Source organism: Myxocyprinus asiaticus, chromosome 2, assembly GCF_019703515.2.
Source record: "Myxocyprinus asiaticus isolate MX2 ecotype Aquarium Trade chromosome 2, UBuf_Myxa_2, whole genome shotgun sequence".
NCBI lineage: Eukaryota > Metazoa > Chordata > Actinopteri > Cypriniformes > Catostomidae > Myxocyprinus > Myxocyprinus asiaticus.
Genome location: NC_059345.1, coordinates 22,122,771 through 22,135,533, shown reverse-complemented (window position 1 = coordinate 22,135,533; position 12,763 = coordinate 22,122,771). Strand labels below are relative to the sequence as shown.

The following is a 12,763-nucleotide window of genomic DNA, read 5'->3' as shown; positions in this document are numbered from 1 at the left end:
CCCACCACACACTGCCAGTTCAGGTAACACAGTTCAGCCAATTGTGGCGTTTCGTATAGGGACCCCTAGTGTCATTACATCGACACAACGTCGAGTGAGTGACAGATAGGGAATGTTATGGTTACTTGTGTAACCTCCATTCCCTGATGGAGGGAACAAGAAGTTGTGTCCCTCCTGCCACAACGCTGAACTACCCGCTGAAATGGGCGGACCTTATATCGGCTCCTCAGCATAAAACCTGAATGAGTTGTTGCATACCAGCTCCTTTTATACCCGTATGTCCGGGGGAGTGGCATGCAAATACCACTCGCCAATTTTCATTGGCCTTTTATCAAAGACCAGAGGTGTCTCGAGCTCCCAAGAGTGACCCCTAGTGTCACTACATCGACGCAACGTCTCGTTCCTTCCATCAGGGAACGGAGGTTACACAAGTAACCATGACGTTCTCATTGAGTGTATTTCACTGTTAACGGTTTTTCACTGTTACTGTTACATCACTGTTTCCATTATGTCACTGTATATTTATATTTAATCACTGTTACCATTATATCACTTTTACTGTTTCTTCACTATTACCATTATTTCACTCTTACCATTATGTCACTGTTACCGTTTCATCATTGTTACCATTGTTACCACAGGATTCCCGTGGATCCTTAAAAAGTCTTAAATGTCTTAAATTCAGTTTTCCAAAATTTCAGGTCATAAAAAGTCTTAAATATCTTAAATGATACAACAGAACTCTTCATTTTTATTTAAAGAGGTCTTAAATTTTGGGGCGGAAAGACAGAAATCGATTGGGCAGTTGAGAAGCTGTTCATATAGCCTTAGTAATCATAAACAAAGGGACATCATATCGTTTAAGTTGCAGAAAAACAAACAGCCACTAAGTTCGAAGTTCAGTTCGAATTTTAAATGGTTAACATTAGACAAGACAAAACTATCACATGCATTTAAAAAAGCTGTGTAAAGTTTTTTCTAATAATATTATAATGGGGACAATGTAATATTGCAGCTTCCAGTGTATGAATGTGTGTTTTTACTCTTTTTTTGTCCTATACAACTGATAGACCTATTTACTATACAGTATATTCCATGCAACTAAATACACTTAACTAGGCTGCAGCCTTTCGATTGAGAATCACCGATTATTATTTTACAGCTATACATCTGCAGTGTTAAGAAACTTTCTTAATTATTTGTCATAAGAAAGCATGGTCTAATCCAAGGCCACTCAGTTTTGGAAAGCCTCAAAGCTGGAGCCCTGTAGCCTCGAGGGAAGCACTCTTTATATAGTAATTCTTATATAATATATATATATATATATATATATATATATATATATATATATATATATATATATATATATATATATGCATGTATATGTGTGTGTGTGTGTGTGTGTGTGTGTAAAATTATTAGTTTTTATAGTAAACATTTTTCAAGGTTTGTCTTGCGGCCACATTGGTCTAATTGTTTGAGTGGTGCTTTTGTCCACAAATTCAGAAGCATGGATTGCAAATGTATTTAACATGGTGTAAAAATCTGAAGAGAGCTGCATGTTTTTCCGCATGATGCTGATAGAGCTATAGGCCCTCCATCATTGACAGACTCAAATATTTCTGAGTTTAACAGGCATTTCTGAGAGTTTCTAGTTTCTATTATGGACAGGTTCCCCGGGGCTCGTTAAATAAACTCAGTCTTACTCCGCCAATTTTGGCATTACAAACACCATTCATGTGTGGTAAGACATCAGATCAGTTGTGTTTGTGAATCAACATAAAAATAAATCACATAAATTATCACAAACACAAAAGTAAATGAATTTATATTATTGAAGCACTGGATAAAAACAATTTGCTAAACTAAAATTAACTTCTCCACACTAATGCAATCTGTTCGGCATTTATGTATGGATTACACACGGAGTGATAATTCAAAAAGTATATGCTGGTCAAGGGGTCAAATGCTGAGTTAGACCACTCCAACTTTACTTGACAAGTGGTTAGTATCAGGTGTGTGAATAATTCCACATTCAGTCCCTGTTCTTCAGTGAAGAGATGCTTAGTGAAGCTGTATTTGTTTGTTTCTGTTTGTTGTGTGAAAAATAGAGACAGATGCGTATTAGCTGTGTATTTTCTGGTAGCACTGGTGCATTGTGCTGTTTCCTACACACTGTGGGTAAACACAAAAATTCAAGATCACTCCAAGACACTAGACTATGCAAGTGTCATTGTTTTTTTTAAAACCTTAAAAACTTCTGTATGGTAAAGAGTACACATACCCGCTCATTCGCTGAAATGTCATGTAGCTAACCTGTCTCTCTCTGTCCTAACAATCTATATGGACCCAAACATGCTCCACCAGTAAAGCACAGTTTATACTTTTATTGCATTTACATTCCACTCTCTACTGCAAAACATTCTCTTTTTTACCTCTTTTCTTTCACTTTCTCACTCTTTTTCTTTTGTTAGACACACACTGTAAAATATAACCACTGAAATATGAAATCATGGGGATTCTAATCTGTATTTATGAGCCATTTGTTTTTATAGATAATCATTTATAAATGTCAGCCAGTTTCAAAATATTATGAAAGATTTTTGAATTTCTAAGAGGCTCAACAGGAGTCAAGGTCTTGTATGTGTGTGTGTGAATACATCTTTCGATCACCTTCTCTCTCTTGCTGAATCATTCCCAATAATGAAGAAAAACACTGTGACATTAATGTTTATTGCATTCATTTATTTATAGAGTGAGTGAGTTATGAATGCATGAGTCCATCGCTTGCTTTCACTTCCATCATAGAGCCACTGGAAATTGTGACTCCTAGTAGGTTTTTTATCAGGGTAGTTTAAAATAAAAGGGGGAATTCAGAAACAGATAAAGGAGATATGGTTATATGGCTTTATAAAAAGTTGCAGATGTACTGCCACTGGCATAGCACACATAAAGAGTAGCCAGTCACGTTTCCTGGATCCTCCACCTCTTACACCAAACAGATGAATTTAATCCCTGTTAGCCTCATACTCTCGTGCCTCTTTATTTAATGCCTATCAAGCACACAGCTTGTTATCAGACAGATTTATTCCACTATTCGCCACATTCGGCAAAAAACTGCCACAATCTGAACCATTGAAATGAATTGTAGTTTATCATATAATTTGCATTTTTGAATTATGCTGCAAGGCAAAAAGGCAAGGGAGAGAACTAGAGCATATGATTGAAAAACACTAAGTTTAGTTTGAGTGTCTGAGCCATTGCTGGTCTGAGTGCAGTGAAAGAATAGAGAAAGAGGTGGAACTGTTCAGAGCTGAGGGAGAAAACACAGTGTGGGATCACTGGAAGTCATGCAGCCATTAAAGCATGATGCCATCCGGACACACTCAGGGAGGCGGTTATATAGGGTCAATCTGTCGCACTGCTGCACAAAATATGACAGTAATGGACAAAAGTTCAGAGGAGTTAGAGAAAGACAGAGTTGTGATGTTAAGTGAAGGTATTTATACTTCAACCGCCCTCTGTTGAACACAAAAGAGCAAGCATGTTAATTATTAATAATTAACCATCCCCAGTTCCACCCACGGAGTCCTCTGATCTCAAAAGAAAATGATTTTTATATTTATTATTTGATTCACTGAGTCACAAAAGCTGTCATTTCAGTCAAGGCCTTACATTTTCATGTGATTCTTGGCAAAGAATTGCAACTGATGCAAAAAAGTCTGTCTGGCCCATCAGCTTTGAATTTCTATCTGAATTTATGAATGTTAACAACAAAAGGGGGCTAAAGGGGCATTTCAAGACAAACCCAGATGAGGGCACCAGCAGCATGTGCGTGAGCTGGAGTACCTAAATTTGGAGACAAACGGAGTGATGATACACAGTTCACTTCAACAGTGAGCACATCTGCTCCTGAGCTGCGTGAGCCTGGCAGATGGGGCTTAATTAAGTGCTGTTTTTTTATCTGCAGTGCTGTGTGTGTGTGTGTGTGTGTGATGGGGGGCGGTGGTGGTTACAACGGTGGTTAAAATGTAGGTTACAAACTGGTAATTACAAGGGTATTATGCTGTAAATGTGGTTTATGAGGACATTTCTAGTGTCCCCATAATTCAAATTGCTTAAAAGACATACTAAACAATGTTTTTTATGAAAATGTAAAAATGCAGAAAGTTTTTTTGAGGATTAGGTTTAGGGGTAGGTTTAGAGGATAGAACCTATAGTTCGTACAGTACAAAAACAATTATGTCTGTTGAGAGTTCTCATAAAGATTTCCACACTAACATGTGTGTGTGTGTGTGTGTGTGTGTGTGTTTAAATGAACTATCCCTTCACTCTTTTATAAAGTTCTGATACTGCATGCACACATTGTGGCTGCCACACTGGCATTTAGTGCACTTGTGGAGGTGTGTGCGTGTTCCATCATGCAGTGTCGGGCTACAAATGCCTGTTGTCACCCCTATTTCACCCCCCATTACCCTGGGCAGGAGGGCCACTCGAGTGTGTGAGGGCATAGCAAATGAGAGTAAATGGAAGAAGGAGGGAGCGAGAGAGAAATAAAAAGAAAGACCTCAGAACAGAAGAAAGGAAAAGGGAAAAAGGGGTTCCCAAGCCATTATTTTGGTTTCAATCCCAGCTCAGATCCAACAGAACAATTATAAAGATCCATGCACACATCTCTTTGCCTGCGTCCAGTAAACAGTTTCTATAGCACTCTCATCACACCCACTAACACACAGTTTTTCATCACCAAGTATTTGTGTTTTTAAAAAGTAACAATAAAGTACTGCGGAAATACATTACATTACATGTGTTCAGATTAATAGTGGACATTGAGACAAATTCACTCTTCACTCTTATTTGAATGCATGCACCTGCATCTTATTTACTGACCACCTGCAATCCAGTTTAACTAGGTGCTAAATGTGCTGAAAGAAAGGACTGCCCCATCGGTATTTAAATTTTGTTATTGTCATTCTTTAAAAACATTCTTTAAAAAAACAAAAAAAAATGCCTCCTTTCTATGTAAATTAGGCTTATTATACACTCACTGAGCACTTTATTAGGAACACCTGTACACCTATTTATTCATGCGATTATCTAATCAGCCAATCGTGTGTCAGCAGTGCAATGCATAAAATTATTCAGATACGGGTCAGGAGCTTCAGTTAATGTTCTCATCAACCATCAGAATGGGGAAAAAATGTGATCTCAGTGATTTTGACCGTGGCATGATTGTTGGTGCCAGACGGGCTGGTTTGAGTATTTCTGTAACTGCTGATCTCCTGGGATTTTCACACGCAACAATCTCTAGAGTTTACTCAGAATGGTGCCAAAAACAAAAAACATCCAGTGAGCGACAGTTCTGCGGACAGAAACACCTTGTTGATGAGAGAGGTCAACAGAGAATGGCCAGACTGGTTCGTGCTGACAGAAAGGTTACAGTAACTCAGATAACCACTCCGTACAATTGTAGTGAGCAGAATAGCATCTCAGACTGCACAACACATCAAACCTTGAGGCAGAAGGGTTACAACAGAAGAAGACCATGTCGGGCACTTTATTAGGACCATAGTGTTCCTTATAAAGTGTTTAATGAGTGTAGATTTTGCCTTACTCATTAAACTTAGACCTATTTTCCTGGCTCAATTAATGTTCGCAAGAAGTGCACAGAATTTTTTTTTTTTTTTTTTCATTTTAAGCATTATGATGTAATAAACAGCATTTTCTATTCTAAATAGCTTATTCAAGTGCCTGGATCACAGCTGTGGAGCAATGTTGTACAGTCCCAGTAAAGTGTGCCAGATCTTAGTAGTCTGTTGCATCCTCCAAAACCTTGTGCTCAGAAGCAGCCCACAAGATGGGGAATTGCACTGTGCAAATTGCTTTCAGCACAAATTTGATGTGTGCATTTGTGCCATTCCTGATTTGCATAATTTCTTTAGTGAATTAGGTGCTAAAACAACACAGGCAGTGTGTGCAAAAAACCAACACTATCAGTTGGAGCAAAATTCATTATAAGTAAATTCCCCCTCAGCATTGTATGACATCAAAATCAGTGCTTTCATTATTTTTATATACAAATTATGACTTTCTTTGTATATTCTGTGTACAGTGGCATTGATATCACCATTTCAACTCACACACACTCATTAACAAGATCAGCCAAATTAAAAAGGAGGCAAGCATGGTATGAGGTAATAAGACCGTCTGTTTATAGAAAACCTTGGGCAGGTCAGCTGGCTTCCCTTTCATTCATGAGCTGAAATATTTGTAATGATGTAATTATTTGTCTTGAAGTGCTCTGGAACAACGCATACCTAAATGGGTTTCTACCAGAACGCTTACTGAACATAACTTAATTCAACATTTCCAAAGGTATCAGATCAGGTATCAATTTCTAATCAAAAAGAAATTTCTAGCATCAGTCCTCGAAGTGGCTCACAATCGTTGCCTGTACTCCCCTTTTGCCATCCGTCCCCTTCTTCTGAACAGTCTCATGATCTCGCAAACAACGAGTCAGACTGCTACACTACTTAAAATGCAGTTTTCAAAAAATATGTATCTTCTGTTAATTTAAATGTGTTGTGGCTTAATGTTGTTGTATTGTGGCTTATTTCTGTTTTGCTGTGGCTTTTTCATTTTGTTTTGGCTTTATATTGTTGTGTTGTGGTTTATTTCCATTGTGTTTTCAGCTTTTATTTGCTTTGCTAGTTTGGTTGTGTTGTGCACCCCTGGGCCATTTTAAAGTGGATCCACAAATGTCAAATGTCAGAATAGGTACAATTTAACATTATGATGATATCTAAAATAAATGGTTGTGCTGTATTGTAAATGCAAATGATCTCTTTAAAGCCACTGTAGAAAATGGTCCTAAATGCCATTTATGTCTTGAATGGTCTTGAATGATGTTCAACAGGCCTTGCGCACACCTACACACACATACACGCACAGAAGCTAATCAGAAAAGTGGGCACTGACTCACCGACATGAAACCACATCTTATTTTCCAGGTCCAAATTTATTCTCAGGATTCTTTTAGAGCCAATTTTACAGAGTCATTTACATACTGACTGCAGTGCACACATACACACTCTTCACCAGGATAATGTGGTTGACAGAGCCAAGAAATAACGATAATGAAGATAAATCTAAAGCTGAAGATGTTAGGGGGTGAAATCTTGGTAATGACCGTGCCGCTTTTAATGGCTGCTCACAAAGCTCAGGCCAAAAATTTCATTTAGTTATTTTAAGGTTCACAGGGAAGTTTTAAGGCCAACAAACGTGCTTTAGCAAGTTTACTGTACTTGCAAATCATTTACCTGCAGTGAGAGATTTACTAAAAGTGACGTAATATATCTTAACAACCACAGATAATCTAATTTCCGCAACTGACACTCGTTGATGTGACGTTTTTGAACAGCCTATTTTTATGCTCTTCCAGGAATAATCAAACTATTTCATCAATTTCTGTATGTGAATATAAACTGAATACAACAAAGCTCTAACATTGTATTGGACTTATACACTTAACTTAAATTCACTGAAATTGCTGCAATAGCAATACATCGCAATTTATCTTCATTATATAGAGAAAATAATTAGATACTTAACTTGTACTCATTTATGTTGTACATTAAGTGTGTGCGTGACTAATGGTTGTAAAACACAGTATGCGTGCTGGGTACAGCTGCAAGCTTGTATAGTTTACATAAAACTCCAGATTTACTGAATGACATGCATTAGTTGTTGATGTTGGACTCACACTGTGACAGCTTCTTTTTCTTTAGATCGGTCCTAAAATGAAAACATCTGTCTGTGCTGTCTCTCTGTACCGACTCAGAGCAAAGTTTTATTGCTCAGAGGTTATGCTTCATAGCTCAAGAAACTTAATTGAGTTCTTACTTATGATTAATTTAAGTATCAGTATGTCTCCTGATTAGATATTAGACCTCCTAAGATAGATTTTAGGACTTTTTCCCCTAAATTTCCTGAAGAGAAATAAAGACAACACAAACGAGACAATTGTTGACAAAAATATGAGTACAGAGCTCTAAAATGAATGTGGATAGCGTAGCTCGGATAATTTGATTTTGGAAGAATTAAATGAAAATATTTGAGTTCATATTTAAACTTGACCTTTTTTTACAGACGTATCTTGGCATACCTGAGCACAGTTTGAGACATTGTTGAGATCTCATCTGAAACTCTAGAGAAGACACATGTGAGATTCCTGGAATAATTGTCTTAGAAGAAAAATCTGAGAAGCAGTTTTTCCAAATGCTCTCCATTTAATTTACCTGCTGTCTTGGAGAAACAACTGAGAAACTGTATTAAAGAGATCTCTTTTTTGTTTGTTTTATTTTCTATGAGAAAAATGTATTTGTCTACAAGTATATGTCTGTTTGTAGATCTGTAATACTCTGTGATAGACAAATCTGTGTTGTTAACTGTCACACCACAACCATAATCTAACCTCTCACATCTCACAGCAACCTCAAAATGTCACACAGCACTTCATAATTTAGGTAGTGTCATGATAGTTCACAGAAACCCAGAAGAAAGGTCCTAGATGATAACAGTAAGAGAGAACCTTTGTGTGTTTCATACAGCGGAAACCGGGTGTAGTTTTGACATGGGGAAGCTGTCACAAGGGCTATATATCAGTAACTATATGGTTTTGTGTTAAAGGTCCAATTACACAAATGTGTGTTTTTTTCTAGCAGCTGTTTTGTATGTTGATTTTAAACACCTAGGCAAGGCAAGGCAAGTTTATTTATATAGCATTTCATACACAATGGCAATTCATTGTGCTTTACATAAAAATGATAAATAGAAGATACGTGACAAAATTCATTTTAAAACCAACGAACAAGAAATAAAAATAAAAAGTAGTATATATATAAATATTAAAATGAATAAAAAACAAAAAGAATACTGAAATAAAATGATGCAGTGCAATCAGTGTAGCACAGTCCTCAGTGAATAAATGCACAGCTAAACAGATGTGTTTTCAGCAGCAGGTGGCATAATAGCTAAATGCTGTCTCACTAACTGACTATATCCTAATAATCTGAGAGGTCTGTCAGGTTTATATTCAACAAGCATATCTATAGTGTATTTAGGTCCTAGGCCTAGGAGTGATTTATAAACAAGTAATGGTACTTTAAAATCAATTCCAAATGTAACTGGAAGCCAGTATATAGACCTGAGGACTAGAGTGATATGCTCTGATTTTTTTGGTTTGGGTGAGAATCCTGGTAGCAACATTCTGAATGAGCTGCAGGTGTCTAATGGTCTTTTTGGGAAGGCTGGTGAGGAGTCCATTGCAGTAGTCCACCCTACCAAATTCTCGCTATATTTTTGAGATGATAGTAGGCTGATTTGGTTATTGCTTTGGTGTGACTACTACTGAAACTAAGGTCTGCCTCCAAAATGACACCATGATTCCTTACTTGATTTTTTGTCTTTAGACCCCAGGAGTTAAGGTATGTGTTTACCTTGGGAATTTTGCCTTTGTTGCCAAATACAGTGACCACTGTCATGTCGTTGTTTAACTGGAGGAAGTTTCGGCACATCCATCTATTCATTTAATTAGTGCACTGGCACAGAGAGTCTATGGGGCTGCAGTCATTTGGCGATATGGCTAGGTAAATATGGGTATTGTCTACATAGCTATGGTACGCAATTTGGGAGCAGTGCAAGAATTGAGCCTTGTGGGACTCCACACGTCATGGATGTCCACTCAGATTCATAGTTGCCTATGTTCACAAAGTAACCCCTCCCTTATAGATATGACCTACCTAGCAGTAGTTCAAACCCTCTTAAATTAGATGATTTTTTTTATCTATTCCTGAGACAGGCTGTTGATTTTTGAACTCAACAGCCAAACAAACACAACCCTCCCTTCAGTGCTCCTTCAGAAGCCCCCCCCCCCAAATTCATGCACGCGCAATAGTGTTGTGTGGATCGGTCCGATCCACTTTGTTTATTTTCCCATTTACAGAGCCAGGGCTGCATACAAACACAAGATTTGTTTTCAGCGCACACACAGAATAGACAGCTAGCGGACCGTGAAGAGATAATCGCAGAATTTGACAAAAAGTGTACTGGATTAAAATTACTTACTCCACCTTTAACGTTGAAGTATTTCTGCATATGCTCTGGAGATGTTATCATATACTTCTCTCTCTCTGTGTGTGTGTGTGTGTGTGTGTGTGTGTGTGTGTGTGTGTGTGTGTGTGTGTGTGTTATGTGTGTGTGAGTGTATGAGTGTATGCATCTGTGTATGCCTGTGAGACTTTGATCAGTAGAGTTCCTGGTGACTTGGAGACAGATGAAACAGTTTTTTCAAATTAGAGTACCCCCTCATTCACCCATTTATCTCAAAAACCTCTCTCTCTTCTTCTTATCTTTATATTTTGTACTGTCTCATACAACCTCTCACCTCTATTCTAACACTGCTATGTGCGGCAGTTGTTTTACTCAGTTTTTCTGTAAGTCCAGTATGTTGCAGACCTGTGGTTCATAGAGCTGTCTTCAGACTGCAGTTCAGATGCTGGATTTTATGTCCCAGTTGCAACATTAAAATTCAGGAGAGTGGAGACAAAAATCTAAACTCCATTTGATCAGCAAGACATTGTTGAGACATTATTAAGCAAGACATTTTAAGACATTATTGAATGAGTTTGGTGGTCACTTGGCAGCTCTTCTGTATTTTCTCAGTCTTTTCCTTTCTCTCTTCTTCTCCTGTTTAATGTGCATACATTCTGCTCTCAGTGTCAAGCAATTCCCTTCTGTTTTATAGATTAATTTATTTGCTCAGACCAGGGGCGATTCTATTGGATATCAGCCTTAGGGTTCCGCCTTCGTGCTCTTGAGAAATATGTTGGTCAAGGGTATATTTCTAGATGCAAGAAATTGCAGGTTTGAACCCTGTCTGTCTGATGATTTATGCACGCATTTTGTTATTACATGGTATTACATTGCTAGGGGGCTAAGATGAAAGACAGCGATGGCCCCAAAATAGGTACTAGAATCACCTACATCACCTGTATGGTTTAGATTGCTAAATATTTGCCAAAGAGATGCACATATTGTACATAATACACTCTCCATTAACTAATCTTCCTCTCTTTATCTTTCTTTTCCTCTAAACCAACCTTCCTCTTCCCTACCCTGCACTTTTTTTCAACCTACCCTACCTTTTTGGTCTTCTCAACTGCAGGTTTCCTTAGCACAGGAGATCAGTCTGCTAAAGGAAACTATGGCCTGTTGGATCAAATCCAGGCACTGCGTTGGCTGAATGAGAATATTGGACACTTCGGTGGTGACCCTGAGCGGATCACTGTCTTTGGCTCTGGGGCTGGAGCGTCATGTGTCAACCTTCTCATCCTGTCGCACCACTCTGAGGGTAAGAAAGGTGTGTGTGTGTGTGTGTGTGTGTGTGTGTGTGTGTGTGTTTAATCCATTAACAAACTAATAGTGTCTCTGCACATGCTTCCATTTGATTGTTAATGGTGTTTAGATGGCGTGTGTTTACATTTACCTCACAAAGTGTCTTACCGTCCTGTCTAACTTTGTTCTCTGAATTCCTTGTCAAAAGTCCATCTTCACTCCCACCATCTTCATCATCACTGTCATCCTCACCTAACGTCAGTCTTGCAGCCCTCAACTGTCAATCATGTCAGGTAAGCCATGACAAACATTATCTCTGGAGTCAAAGACCATGTCATTTCAGCCCACATCAATGCCCTGTATGAAATCCATCCCAACAAAAACAGGAAGGATAAACAAATAAAGACCCCTTGAAATCACTTGATTTCCAATTGAAGATTTAAGATGATGCTGGACTTATGAAAAGGCTCCTCCATTTCTTAAAATAGCATATAGGCTTTAGCCACATCACAGCCATGAACCGTGATTTGCTACTTGCTAGTCAGTTGCAGGTGGGATTGTGTGGGTGGGTGTGCAATTAGAAATGCAGACGGTGTGAGAGAAAAGCATGTTGTGTTAGCAGAGACAAAGCTACAATAGCTACATATTGATTTCCCTGGGAAATCAGGTAACATGGTCTTCAATAATTAAAAAGCCAAAGAGAGAGAGAAACGTGGGCAGGACAAGGAAAAGAAGAGCCCTTCGGAAATGTTTCTACACTTCATTTGAGAATAAGAAGAAAAGTGAAAAGTAAAGTTTTTGTTATAGAAAATGGTACAAGAGAGAAATTATTTAGTTTTTTGGGTGAGAGAGAGAGTGCCAGAGCTTGTATTTCAATGCAAGATGGCATTAGCACCATATTACCTCTATAATCACTGAATAATGTTGTTTGAGCATCAGTTCAGCATCAGAGAAAAGTAATACTTAAACGTCATTCTTTTTTCTGACATGTTTTTCCATTGATGCAACTCCAGCTGGCAGTTTGTAGAGTTGCATTGAAATTGACATGATAATGCTCCCAGTAATTCCATCCCATTTACAAATCACAGTTATCTTACACTTCATTGTTACCTGTGTGTACACAAAGTATGTTTAATATACAACATACATGCCATTAAAATAACCATAGCCACCTCATCCTGTCACTGATATGTGCACAAACCAGGTATGTTATTTAAAGGGACCAAACTATACAAAATGTAGCACCAAAGTAGCTTATTAAAATTAATGGAAATACAAAATGTTAAAATATCAATGAAAGTTTTAATTCTGATATTTTTTGAATTTTGAATAAAAAGCTAATCCTGTGTACAAGTCCCAAAACGTAGTA

General features: G+C 37.9%; 1 protein-coding gene across 5 annotated transcripts in view; it reads left to right on the top strand.

Moving 5' to 3' along the window:
• Positions 1 to 12,763, top strand: part of nlgn2a (neuroligin 2a) — a 259,071-nt gene that overhangs the window by 233,136 nt on the left and 13,172 nt on the right. For all 5 annotated transcript variants that reach the window (XM_051722820.1, XM_051722812.1, XM_051722784.1 and 2 more), the window contains one exon: positions 11,225 to 11,410. In XM_051722820.1, coding sequence (XP_051578780.1) covers positions 11,225 to 11,410 — 186 coding nt within the window. The remainder of the gene's footprint in view (positions 1 to 11,224; positions 11,411 to 12,763) is intronic.